Here is a 14,579-nt window from a genome sequence, read left to right as displayed (position 1 = left end):
CATTGACATTAATCTCCTTTCACTAATAAATCCAAACATAGTGTGAATACTTTGATGGCCTTCATAAAGGGCAACTTCTTCTTCTTATAATTATAAGAACTGTACTCATAATGCTGAGCAGATACCAAAATAATATTAGTAAAATTGTTTTTGGGGGCTTTTTCTGCCTTTATTGATAGGGAACAGTAGTCAGGCAGGAAAGGGGGAGAGAGATGGGGAGTGGGCAAAGGCCGCTGGGCTCGGGAGTCGAACCCGTGGCACGCCGTCCGGCTGGCTTGGCAGCCTAGGTGCCCAGACGGTTGAGCTAACCTCCCGGGCCGTTTATTTTTTAAGTCTACTTACAGATAGACTCACTTAGAAGTAAGGTGACACCAGAGCTAGTAGTAACCAACGCCATGTTGAGATTACAAGAAATCAACAGGCAAAAAATAAAACAAGTCCTTGAATCAAATAATCAAATAATCAAATAATGTTGAATGAGTGAGGGGGTCAATTGATTAGACTATTATGAAATGAATAGTCTTTCAGAGGGCAAGCCTAATGGACATGAAGCCAACGCTTCTCTATTGAGTACCAGGGAGGGTGGCATGCGTAAAAAGCCTTGAAACATGCCATCAGCTTGCTCCCTGCTTCCACTATGAGCCCACACAGCGACAGCGTCCCCATTAAATGAACCATTTCAGGAGCGCTTGTGTATTATGAAGTTCCCTTCTAAAGTGTGTCCCTGCCTCCCCTTTGTCTGCCAAGGTTGCAACAATCAATCTGGCGTCTAAAGCAGCCCGCAGGCAGGCATTCAGAGTGAGAGAGAGAGAGAGAGGGAGGGAGAGCGAGAGACCACTGGCTGACATTGTCTGAAGGCATGCCTGTGGAAGAGCTCTATCTGCGAGGCATACACACATAGGAGAAGGTCTGTGTTAACCCATTTAGGCCAGACGTCGAAATTAAAAAAAAAACATTTTTTTATGTTTTTTTTTCCTGAAAAACCTCATGTTTCTATATCAGTGGTTCTCAATATTTCGTGTCAAGGACCCCCAAAAATATATGAAATTGGCCGCTGACCCCCATCTGAAAATGTGTTGTTTCAGGGACCCCCTCCCAGAAGCAAAGATTTGAGTTAAAAACGTTTGCTCTGAAAGAGTATATATTCAAAGCTTTGCACCACATGTTCATGATTTTTCAAAAATAGCAGACCTACAAGCTAGTAGCGCGCCACTCGGTGGCGCGCTATGAGCTTGTAGATCTGCTATTTTTCAATAGCTAAAGCACAGCATAATGCTAACACCAAAAGGGGTTCCCGCGTAAAATGTGTTAATCAAGTTCAGTGCCTAGCCAGTTCACCTATCAGGCTCGGTGCTGTAGATAATATGACCTTGCAAACGAGGCCACGGCTTCTAAAGATGCATTCATCTTTGCTTCAAGCAATTACCCCGTCTTCCTGAACATCCCCACAGCCCCCCCGACCTAAATCTCAAGCATATAAGCCACAGTTAAAAGGTAGAGCTGGGAGATAAGATGGAAGTACTGTATATACACTACAGCAAGAAGCTTATGATTTATGCATATACTACAACACATCTTATTAGCCCCAAGACGCTCTCCGGTATAGCCCCCATTATGCAGCCTCCATTCCAGACCTTTTAATGATCTCAACTGGGCTGAACTTGAAACATGGTGGCTGACTGTGTAAGTCGTATATTTTCCCCTGTTAACAAAGCAAGTGCAAAAGAAATTAAAACAGTTTGGACAGATGGGCAGCAACCAGGAAATCAGTAGAGGAATATTCCACTCATTGTTCCCCCATTCTGATTTAATTCTGCTCAGGCCCTGCAGGGCTATATGTCCGATGCCTGCTTCTGATTAGGCCTCGTCCCAGATACCCCAACCCCCTCCCAGGCCAACACCTGGACAGGATCTCTGAATAGCACCAACCTTCTGGGTCTGATCAACACTAACAACAACACTACATACATGCCCCCCTCCTCATCCCTCGTCCCCTCACAACTGATGAGTTACGTAGTATCAGATACAGCACCAACATAGCAAAGTTACAATTACTGTAACTGGAGCCATCTCCATTCCATTGTTCTTCCATCCATGTGTGAAATGTATCAAGCCATGTATTTCCTTCAGGACAAAAAAACAAACAACCCTTTGCACCAGCCTATGCATTAAATTCTACCCAGATAACTTCTGGTTAGCTTAATTTCTGATCCATATGTCACACTGTCCTATGATCTACCTTTGGCCTCTCTCCTTAAATAAAAGCCAGAAGCTCAGGCCTATCGTCTGGATTAGATTTAGGAACCTCCCAGAGCAGAGCCCCCTCTGTCTGTTCCACAGCGGTTGGCCATTCGCAGGGCCCGTCTCTCTGCGGGCTTCCAGGAAAGCAATTAACCCAATATGAGCATGTGGCGTCCCTACCATGTGTGACAATGACAGTGAGCAGACACACAAGGGCCGAGGCCTCCCAGTTAACAGCCATTAATACACATTACTCACAGAGGAACGGAAACCGGCCTTCAAGAAACAACCATTTGGTTATCATTCCTGAGCTTTTGGGAGTATTGCAGGCAGTGTGCTAAAAGGAAGATGAGGACTAAAAATAGCAGACCTACAAGCTCATAGCGCGCCACTCGGTGGCGCGCTATGAGCTTGTAGATCTGACAGAACGAGAGTAGATCTGAAGAACGACTGACATAGAAACATAGCTTTTTCAGAAAACTGTCATTTTCAAACAGACATTTTTAGAATCTGATCTCAGGTCAGAATGGGTTTTAAACAAAGACAGGGCCAATGCTGGAACAGCACATAGCAGCTGAATTTGCGATAACCACCGAAAGGGATACTCCTCCGAATAGAAACCCTATGCATGATCATACCATGCGGGAACAAGAGCCCCTTTTGGTGACCCAATTAGAGACAACTTTCAGCAGAAAACTGTTTAGGCAATGTCCCAGTGAGTTCTGTCGTGTCTAGCAGATGGTCCCTCTAGTTAAGCGTTAAGAGACTGGTGTTGTTATTTCTCCTCTAAGTTCCGCTCAAGGCATGAAGTGATTTAGTTTGTGTCCTCAGGGAGCATTTAGTACAGCACATCCGTAGGCAGTGCCACTAAAAACCTCCGTCCATATGACTTACACTCCAAGACTACTCTCTTCTTATCCTTGCTTCTAATGCTTCCCATCTTTAATATTGATTACCTTTTGCAGAGGTACAAATGTATGCTATCCTCGCATGCAGCTATGCACCCACATCCAATTAGGCAAGTCACTCTGGATAAGGCTGGAAGGCCAAAAGGCCCAATCTAAATTTGTCGTATTCGTGTGTACTCTAATATGTAACCTGAGGGTACGGTCCATTTATGTATGTGGGATGGTGACAGGGCATTCTGAGGTTAACGGAGACAGACTGGGGTCTTCTGAATACAGCCTTGTGTGGATAAACATCCGTTCCAAAGATCCCCCCACGGAAAAAACAATGCGGCTTTTGTTTGTGCTGCAGTGCTGCTTGGCACGAGCACAGGGGTCAACTGATGCAGGACTGCTGTGGGGTTATTTTGGCAAACGAAGACACGGCACACTCACTTTCAGAGATAGCGTGGCAAATTGAGAGGACGATTGAATCGGAAGATGAAAGCCGGTCAGCGAAAATGCCATTTAGTGAGTGCAGATTGTATGTGCACGCCTCAAAGACGTCCTGACATGGCCTTCGTCAGGCCGACTCCAGGCTACTGTCCTCCAGTGAGTCACTTCAGAACAACTTTACAGCATCAAAGTTGTCTGTATTACAACTCCACACCACTGCAACACATAAACAGTTTATTCAGCCAGCCGGGATGGAGTCTGGGTAGGGGAGTGCATCTTATCGACCACTGTAGGGGTGACTTTATGAAGCAAGTGAGTAGGTGTCATAGTATTACACATATAGCTGCCGGTGGAGGAGGCCGACTCTTTAATCAGCCACCATAATCGACCAGGATGGACTAATTGCCACTCTTCATCTGTGGCTACACAAGCGGACGGGGGCTGCAGCTGGGGGTTGAGAGAGAGAGAGAGAGAATCTTCTAGGGGGTCACAAACATGTGGGTAGAGTTTTGGCCAAGAGAGAGGGGGGGGGGGGTCGGTGAGGAGTAGGGGGGGTGTTTAAAAAGAGGGACAGAGAAGGACGATAAAACCATGGCGAACGGAGAGGATGAGGCAGTACAGAGGTCCTCAGTGACAGATTGAGTGCTGCTGAGGAGCCTAAACTAGACTCTCCTCTGAATACTAAAGACAATTCTTTTCTGGAGTCTGGCACCGCCACAAACACACACACACAGCCTCCCATTTGAGGCGCCCCCTTGAAATGCATGGGGCCTTTCAAACTCATGTGAGATAGTAGGTTCTAATTGGATGTAGTGGGCAATACATGATGATGGGAGGGTTTTTTAGGGGAGAGGGTTGGTGTTTGGTGGAAGAGCTAAAGAGGGAGAAAGAGGAGGCGAGGTGTTGGGGGGCTGCCTAAGCTTAAGAGGCCATTGTTTTAAGAAGTGAATCGGCACCTCCCCCTGCCTTTCTCCCGTCAGCGTCTCCTTCAGGCACTCCACGCTCCGCGGAGTCAAAAGGCAGCGTTTAGCCCCAGCGAGCAGTGAGAGGGGCTGGGCTTGTTTTGACACTTCGTGGTCCCTGCCTTCCATGAAAAGAGCCCCCACCCCAAGCTTCTATGGGACTCTCAAGTTCATTAGAGGGAGTGCAGCGCTTTCAGCCGCCGCCACCACCACCACCACCACCCCCATCATCCAGTCCAAGCCTTCAATAAGGCCTCCACTTTAAGCTGTTTGTTTAACAAAAAGGAACTCTTACCCCACCCCACCCAACACCACCATTCCTCTCCTCCTTAAACTACCTGATTTGTGTGATTTGTGCGGGGTAAGCGCATGAGTGATAAACGAAAGACCTGCAAGCAAACGAAAAGACGGCTGAGTGAGTAAGAGAGTGGGGTGGGGTGTAACTAACTACAGAGCCAATGCGTGAACACGGTGTTAATTACACAGGTACTTCACACACTACTACTGCGAAAACAACAAGTGCAACTCGCTGCAAGGCAACGCACATTAGCCATTGTGCCGTGTCCAGCGTAGAGTTTCAGCTCTCACACTCGAGGGTGACATCACCGCTCGCCGACGTTGGACGAGACAAAAGTGAGAGGTGTCACTCTAGAAGGGGCAAAGCTTCTCTGAGATCATGCAAGGCCTGCAGGGGGAACACACACATTGGCCATGTGAGTATGTGTGTGTTGTGCATGTTGTGTTGTGTTGTGTTGTGTGTGACTGTCCTTGAGCTAACTCAGACTATAAAGAACCCTGTTACGAAAGAAATGAGCACATTTTCTCCATTATCCAGTGGACCTCCTCCATCGGTTCACGTGTGTGTGTGTGTGTGTGTGTGTGTGTGTGTGTGTGTGTGTGTGTGTGTGTGTGTGTGTGTGTACTTTGTTTTGGTTGTTGTTCCACTTAATCTGTACCAGTGGTTGGAAACCTCTGATGTAGATGAGTGGGAGAGAGCCGAGGACAGGTGATGTAGATGAGATTTTTAGAGAATGGCTGGCAGAACAATAAAGCAATGGCAATAAGCACAGTGTGTGTATTTAAGCATACAGTCCTCACAACAGTTAATGGGGGGGGAAACAACTCTTTCTCCCTCTTTCCTTGCGTGTCTTCTCAGGAAGCTAAGGAGAAGAAGTGTGCGGGGGCGTTTGCAACAGAGAGCGCACAGGCGCACACATGGCCACCTCACCCCAATGACCTTGACGGAGTCAGTGCAGGGCTGTTGTCCAGTTCGCGAAGAGCCCCCCGTGTCTTTTTCTGTCTGCCTCGGAGGGTTATTTATACCCTGACCTCTCACCCAATCTGCTGTCTATACTCCTACTGTATGGATAGTAGGAGGGAGCGAGACAACGGAGGGCAAACTGTGCTCTCTCCTGCCGATAAGGGCCCTCTGGCTGTGGCCCCTCGCCTGTAAGGAACCGACATGCCACCGCCTCTTGGCCTGTGGCACGATGTTTGGAGTATAATTCACTGCACACAGATAGTTTTGATGTTTTCAAAGAAAGAACTTGACTCCTACTCAATGCGTTCATCCGTCTGCCTGCCATGTCTCGGTTACCATGATGACAGTATTTTTAAGTGGTTAAATTCTGATGTGTGACTGAAAGGCTGTCGAGATGGAGAGATGATAGAGAGAGACACACACAGGTGTTTCTATTGTAACAGTCCGACGTTCATTCCCCAGTGAAGTCTTTATGCCTTTTGCTCACAAACACAAAGTGGGAGCAGCGAGGGCTTAGATTTGTCAATCTTCAGATTAAGGCCCAACCGATGGCAGATCTTTTGGGTTCCGACTCCTAGACCACTGATTACCTGTTTTGACCGATAAAAAGACAAATAATGTCTGATATCAGCCAGACCATACACAAATATCATAACCCGGTCCGGCTCTACTCCACTCCATTGAGCCATGCACAACAACATAGGCCGACAACAACCCAAAAAGAAGGGAGAGAGGTGCACTAAATGCCTCAAAAAATAAATAAAATAAAAATAAAACTGTTACCGTGTATTAACTGTATTTGTGTTTGACTACATGTCCTTCACAATGTCATTGTCCAACTATGCCTCCTGTGGGCTGTGTTCAGTCAGCAAGTCTCCACTTCCCTCCTCGACGCAGGCTTATCTTGTATGTCCTCTACAGCACCCCCCCATTGAGACCTTCGCACTCGCACACAAACTCACAGTTTGACTTTATTACAGCGCACAGAATCCCCGAATAATCTATACAACCCAGGGGAAGTTGGATTAGTGCATTAGCGCTAAGTAGACAGGAAAGAAATAAATGTCCTCTTCAATGCCAACCCCTTTCGCTGTACCGAGAGCATGGACCCCACATGGGGCCCGAGCGCCATTTGTTTTGCTTGTGTCCTCTAAAAAACATGGCCATCGGTGACATATATTAGTGCAAGTGAGAACCTAATTGAAACAGGTCCCCGGGGACATGCCACGGCATCGTGTTCACGAAACCAGACACTCCCACTCCCAAGCACAGCACAGCATGTCTGAGGCTCTTCTCTGGTCGGGGTGCACAGAGAGAGAGAGAGCCAGGTGATTTATGGGAAGGTTGTAGGAATATGAGGAGGACGACGAGTGGGTTGGGGGATTGGATTTGGCGTATGTATATGGGGTGCTTTGCAGGGGGTGCTGTCACTGCGCCTCTGTGTTGGAGGCAAGTTATGGAAATGTGCAAGGGCGGACGGACATAAATCCATACCACACTCCAGAGCCATCTGCTCTGTGTGTGCGCTGCACTGTGCATGTCTTTTTGTTTATCTCCATTCTACCGCCTCCACCTTCCCAAATCGGGAAGAAAAAAAGGTTAGCCCTTGAGGGTGGTTATGGTGGTGGTGGTGGGGATGGGGGTAGGGTGGGAAACGGAGTGATATCACAGGTTACCTCTCCGCTACCTTGGAGGTGCAACTCCATCCGTTGAACAGAGACACATGGTGCGCAGTGGGGGTATCAGGTGGCCCGCACCCACCCCCCCCCCCCCCCCCCCCTTAGGTGAAAGCAAGAGTCCTAGCACTAGCACATGCACTGACCTAACCAGCTAGACCAGGGGAGGGCACGCACACACGCACATAGAAAAACGACCTGATACACAGCATTCATAAGTAACAGAAACACAATAACACATACAGTACATGACAGACATAGGCATGCGCGCACACGCACACACACACACACACATTTGTGTATCCGTTTTTTCTGTGCTTTCCAGTTAAACAGCAAATATATAACAAGTGAACTGAACACATGCACCCTCATAGTTACACGCACAAACCCACCACCCACTTATCCACATTTAGGCAGCAAACATCACATGCACTTATGCAACAGCAGCTATGCAGCATAGTGCTGGTCTCAGATCCATTATTAAAGTGTTCCCTCTCCCTTTGGGCCCCATCCACTAAGCAGAAAGAGAGCGTTCGTAAAAAAGACAAAATACAAAATCAGCCAACCAACCATACAGTCGAAAGCAAGTTAACAACATGGTCCTTCACTCATTCCTAGGTCCTCTGTTTTGCTACATTATAGCCTGTGCATCAGATCAGACATTGTGTATCATAGCTAAAATGCTAGTTATGGATATAATCCACTGAGGTAAACTAATACAGCAATACATGTATTCTATACGCTATTAATAGCATTATAATTACACACAGTCAGACACACAACTTCATGAAATGTGCTAGCTGCAATAACCATACATTTTCATATTAAGAGCCAGTTGGGCTAATTATAATGGTGCCTGCGGGGCTCTGCGAACATCAGTCCGACCGTCGTGTCCGTGTGTTTTGCCCAGGCGGTAGATGGATGGCGGCGGGGGACTAATCAATCCGCTCGGGGGAACCCAGGGCAACGGAGAAAGAGCAAAGGCAACCTGAGACCCAAACCAGTGAACACAAAAGACCCTCTCAAGCCCAGGATGGCCCTCCGACAGCGCTCCTACCCCAGCCCCGTTTCTGCTTAACCTCAGTGTTCTCCAAACCCTTATTATTCCCCCATCTGCATTTGTCATGTTTTGCTTCCCATCTCCCCCTCTAATTAATTGACCATCTCTGGTGGTCACTCCTTCTAGAAATCTGCTTGTGTGGTGCATTATTTCCAACTGTCAATACTACATTTAATAAAAGGCGACATCCAAATGCAGCAGGTGGATATTCTCCACGTTTCTCAGACACATCTCTGGTTCAGTGTCCTGGCTCTCAGAACCAGAGCAACAGCAGAATGCCTTCCGGCTATAAGTTCCTCATCCCACCCACCTACACTCCAAGAAGATGCAGGCCTCATCAATAGTTGATTTGTAAATGAGTGGGACTTAAAGGGATGAATGCAGGGTGCCTTGATTTTATTAGCGGTACAATAAAGGTCGGCCCCATTCCCAGAGCACATCATTAAAGAGCATAATACACTCTCCAACGTGCCCATTAGACCAACTGAGACCCATTACTGTCTGTGAGACCATGAGACTGAGCTGAGAAGGCTTCTTGACCACAGACTAGGGGTGGACGATATGGCGATAATTATCGTCGGGACGATACAACGTCTCCACGATATGGCTTTTTAGAGTTATCGTTTTCATCACGATAAATGTGCTGCATCAGACAGTGAATGCACACTCTATATATGCAGTTCTATGCCGTAATTTTTACTTCTGCAGTACGACAGTTTCGTTCACAAAAAATAAAAGATCTACAAGCTAACCACACGTTGCTACGGCACCCCAATGGACGGCGTGGTTTGCTTATAACTCTGTTGAGTTCTCAGCACTCCCAAAGTCCCCGCCCCCTTTCTTCTAGGCAGAGGGAAACAGCATTGCGCTGAGCTGTAGCCTCATAGTAAACAGCTCAACATGTCGAGGAAGGGCGACGTGTTTATAGTTCCCAAAAAGAACTCCACGTCTGTCACACAGACAGAGCCCGTGTGTTAAGACCAACGTGACTCGTCTTCATGGATATAAACTCACAAAACAACAGCATAGACTGCAGGACTCCTCCACCACCATTTACCACGCTATCGTCTGCTACGCTACAGAGTAAATTGTCCGTAACACCGGGGCTCCACCGGGCGCATCAGCATCGCGTCTCCGTCACCATCACAGAATGTTCCCCTTTTAATCAATGAAGGGGTCACCATTAAAATTGAACTGGTTCGTTTGTTGACGCACGCGACGGAGACGCAACGCGCCCGGTGGAGCCCTGGCGTTAGGCTGGCCACGGCTAGTAGCCAAGTAGCCAAGCACCAGAGCGCGCGCCGCTCACTGTACACGCGTCGCTCGCTTAATAATCATTAATTTCTGTATCAATGCGGACATAACGTGGTAAATGTTCATAAGCACACAAGTGTACAAAATGCTTTTTACACTTGATTTATCTCCAGAGTCCTCAGTCCTGCACCCCCACAATGCCATATGCCAGTTTAGCCTTAACATCTACATGTTATTCAATGTATTACTTTAGCACAAAATAATCTTTTCTAAACCAAGCCCTCATTCAAAAGTTATGTAAGTAAGTAAAATGAAATGTTATTTATAAAGCACCTTAAGAAACAAAGTTAGAAGGTAAAAACAAGGAACATATCAATCACAGTTGTGACAATATCAGAACAAAAACAGACGAGGCAGAACAGAAACATAGGGCTATACAAATGAATGTATTTTCTGTGAATTAACTCAGTTTAATCCAGTGATCCTCAGCCATTTTAATTTCAAGGACCCCAATAGAAAAGGAACCACCGCTCATCCGCTGAAAAAAACTTTAGAGAGGTGCTGGAGCCACAAAGGGAATAAGAGAAAAAATAAAGGGAAGCTCCGCACACTCAGATCTGTGCACAATCAATTTATTTTTGGCAAGCTTTCGTTCTACTGACCTTCTTCAGGCATTTCAAGGACTTATCCAGGAATTTCAAGGACCCCCAAATTAAATGTATATGAATTAGCCCAGGGTGACAGGGTCCTATAGGCCTTTTCATTGTGATTTTCATCTCTGCACTGGGACCCCATGTTACAGACATGTTTACAATATTTTACAACAGTAGCTACTTATATTTTGTTATTTAAAGCTGTGATTATTTATTTAAGAAGCACTGTTCTGAACCAATGTTCGCCTTTAAATAAATAAAAATTTAATCATCCTTAACCTTTTAAGCTAAAATAATGATGACCGGGGACTTAAAATCATTGTTTTAATTGATGGCCTTCATGCCCTGGCACTTGGCCTTGTGCCCTCAAAAAGTTGACCACACTAAAGGCCAAATGGGACTCATAACAACTTTTTGGGAATCATTTGAATGACCACCTGTGCATCCCGGGACCCATTACATTGAAAACCTATTTACATCACTGATACAGCGTCACACAAAAGCAGCAAAAGTAGAAGATCCACAAGCACGAGATGTGTGAGTGAAGTGACATGATTTGAGCTTGTAGATCTGCTACTTTAGCCCTTTTTGAATTTGAATCCTATATGGGATTTCCACCAACAGAGACGATAAGCAGAGCTTGCGGATCTGCTATTTCTGTTGCTTTTGTGTGATGCTATAGTATGGTAGAGCATACATTTGCAAGACATAAAATATAAAAAAATGACAACAAGCGGTTTCTGCTGACAGCTACATTATAATAGTGTGGGGTGTGTGTGCTCGTGCACATACCGATGAGGAGTTTCTCATGGTATTTAAATGTCTAAATACAGTCTAAATGGTATTTCTTAAATTTTTGTTACCTTGTACTGTTAAGTAACTTGAAAAATAACCATAAAAAACCGCGCGCGAAAATATCGTGATAATATCGTGTATCGTGATAAGCTTGAAAAAATATCGTGATAAAAGTTTTGTCCATATCGCCCACCCCTACCACAGACACACATTGGAGACACAAAGACATACTACACACACAAACACACACACACACACACACACACACACACACACACACACACACACACAAACACAAACACACACAAATTGCAGCCATACCAAGGCTCTCAGCCAGCTATTGTCGGATGGGACTGGCCTTTGTTTTACGCCACGCTAGATTTACGTCCTTATGACTAGCTCTATGAAAATCAAAACCATGTACCGCTCCATTCCTCTTTATTCTCCCAGATTCCACATCATGTTACACATAACACTATACAGAAAAAGGTGCCTCTTTATGTGCAAGAATGGAAACACTATAGCCGCAATAGAAATAAAAAACACACACACACCAAGTCAATAACTTGGCCGAGAGAAAGATTACGGCCTGCATGGGCCCCAGGAGACCCAATTGCTTTATGATAGGACACGTCTAGCATCAAAGCCTGTGTGACCCCCCCCCCCCCCCCCCCCCCCCAGCCTAGAGATAAAGGGGGTGGGGGGGACGGGGGGCCAACGTTGATAAGTATGGCCAAGGACAACAAGAGCCGACTAAAAATAGGTTCCTGGATGATCCGGGAGCCTTTTTGTTTTTGATGAGATATTGAATCCTATCTGGCTGACATTTTGGCGCCAGGCTCAGGATGCAGGTGACATTTACGGAGTCTGTCACAATTACAATTGTAGCCCCCATCGGAAGGAGAGCGGCACACAAGGCACAACCAGCCAATTACACAAGTATTTCACTAGTCTGTCATATATGGGTGTATTGTGGAGGTTGGGAGAGAGAGAGCGATAGACAGCAAGAGAGAGACAGAGAGAGAGAGACAGAGGAGAGATAGAGAGACAGAGACAGAGAGACAGAGAGAGAGATGCTTCACTGGTGTTTCTTTAGAGGGGCCCTCTTCACTAAGGTCCTTGCATTCCAGCAGTTGTTCCAACATGTTGTAAATACAAGGTGTTAGAGAAAACATAGCAAGAAAGAAAACGGTGTGTGTGAGTGTGTGTGTGTGTGGGGGGGGGGGGGGGGGGGGTCACTTTCCCTAAAACTAGAGGTCCGCAGCGTGGGAATAGAAAATGAGGCTATGGAAAGCCAAACATACATGACATGTATACAAGTTATCACATGGCATCCTCCGAGTGACAAGGGTCCAACTGTAAACACACACACACTCTCTCTCTCTCACACACACCATTAAGCTAAAAGCTACGCCAACTGTGACCTATAATATATTATTCACAACTGAAATTGCCCGAAAAATTAAGATATTGAAATCTACAATATCCATCGTATTTACTCAGTTGCAAAAAGACCATTCAGAGCTTGTTGAGTGATTTGACAGTTAACGTGTTGTCAGTCAGTCAGACTCAAACAAGACAAAGTACATTCTCTCCCACAACTGTACCGTGCAGGTATTCTCCAACTATGACAACATTTCTGGGCTGGCTGGCACATTTCGCCTGAGAAAATCCTAGACACCACACACACACACACATCAATCAAAAACAACCGAGAGATTCCGCACTCACTGTTCCATTCCAAACATGCATATGACGCACCCCTCCATGGTTTTTATTCAAGCAATGAGTCTTCGTAGACCCAGGAGAGTGTTGTGTAGTACTGCTGTGCACCTTCCCAATCCCATGGAACAACGTGGGGGTAAAGATCTTACCTTCTCCGCACAGCAACAAAGTTAAGAAGAGCGTGGCTCCACAGAGCACGGCGGCGGACTGCTGCTGCATCTTGGACCCCCTCTTTCTTTCTCTGTCGCTTCTCTCCGCGGTCCGTCTTCTCTTCTTCTTTTACACACACTCTCTCTCTCTCTCTCTCTCTCTCATACACAGTACACACACACACACACACAGTCTCTCTCAGAAATATAAACTCTGTTATCAGAGAGCGACGCGGACACAGGCGAGTGTCATAATTAAACTCATACTCATGGAATTGCGGACTTTCCCGAACCCGCCACGATACGAGAGAGCTGTTGTAGGAGAACTAAATGTTAAAAAGTTACCGCTGGACTCTCCAACATGTTGTGCTCCAGCTCCGACGCGGAGGAGCGATCAAAAGGAGCTGTGGTGGGCTGTACCAAATGTACGTCAAAGCGGGAGGACTTCGCGACAGAACGCAAACATGCAGAGGGAACACAGCGCGTCAAAAGCCCGAGACCACACGCCCATCTGCGTCTGTACACCAAACGCAAATTATGCACTCATGTCACGTGGCAGCTTTTTAACAGTTGCGCGTCGTATGTCGCTTCTTTGTTTGCGGGACACCCCCCATCCCATCCCGCAAGGTTGGTCCTTGACCCCCCCCCCCCCCCTCTCTCTCTCTCTTTCTCTCTCTCTCTTTCTCTCTCTCGTCTCGTTGTGTCATTTAAAAGTTACGATAATTCTTAAAACTCTAGCGGCCACTCCGGACAGTAAATCAAAGCATGCAGCGAGGAGACAGCAGCTAGAAGCGGAAGCGGGCTGCATACATTGATTGATTGATTTAAATATTTATTAACAGTTTGCAGAATTACAGTACATTTCAAGCACAAACTCAATACAAAGACTGTTAACTGTGAGTGGACGACCCAATTAAGCATTACACTTGTTTACAACAGGGTCCACATTGTTCAATTCATCAAAACATTTAGAGACATACAAATAGACATTTCTATGTAGCTAAAGTACAGAACAGGAATTCATCATAAAGGAAGCAAAAAGGGAAAAGATACATATAGTGAGGGGAAAAGGGGGGGGATTCTGATTTTACAGAGGCCAGTTTCGAATTGCAGCCATCCGTAGGTGCCCTTTGAGAGCGGTTTTGAAGGAGTCAAGGGATTCACATGTCTTAATGACTGTTGGTAGGGCGTTCCACATTTTGGTGGCATAGGAGCGAAAATAATTTAGTCCCTTGTTTGTGCCAAATCTGGGTTGTACATGGTTTGTTGCACTCCCTCTGGTGTTGTGGGTGTGGACTTCGTTTACATTAAGGAAGTATTTAGACAGGTACATGGGTATCTTGGTGGTGTATCGAATCTTGTGGACCAGACCCATTGCAAGATGCTGTACTCTGTCGTCGACCCTAAGCCATCCCAGCCTGTCAAAGTGGGCAGGGGTGAGGTGGGTTCGGGGGGTGAGGCCA

The 14,579-nt window shown here is 46.3% G+C and overlaps 1 protein-coding gene across 1 annotated transcript in view; it reads right to left on the bottom strand.

Annotated features, from left to right (window-relative positions):
• Window positions 1-13,404, bottom strand: part of LOC310854602 (low-density lipoprotein receptor-related protein 4-like) — a gene marked incomplete at its 3' end in the record, with an annotated part of 74,171 nt that extends 60,767 nt beyond the window's left edge. Inside the window, exon 1 of the mRNA XM_083759277.1 lies at window positions 13,117-13,404. Within this exon, the coding sequence (XP_083615403.1) occupies window positions 13,117-13,186 (70 nt within the window). The 5' untranslated portion in view covers window positions 13,187-13,404. The remainder of the gene's footprint in view (window positions 1-13,116) is intronic.
• Window positions 13,405-14,579: the final 1,175 nt, after the last annotated feature.

Source organism: Protomyctophum parallelum (assembly GCF_964188405.1).
Source record: "Protomyctophum parallelum genome assembly, chromosome: 2".
NCBI lineage: Eukaryota > Metazoa > Chordata > Actinopteri > Myctophiformes > Myctophidae > Protomyctophum > Protomyctophum parallelum.
Note: the sequence above shows the minus strand (reverse complement) of the source record. Positions and strands in the feature narration are given on the sequence as shown.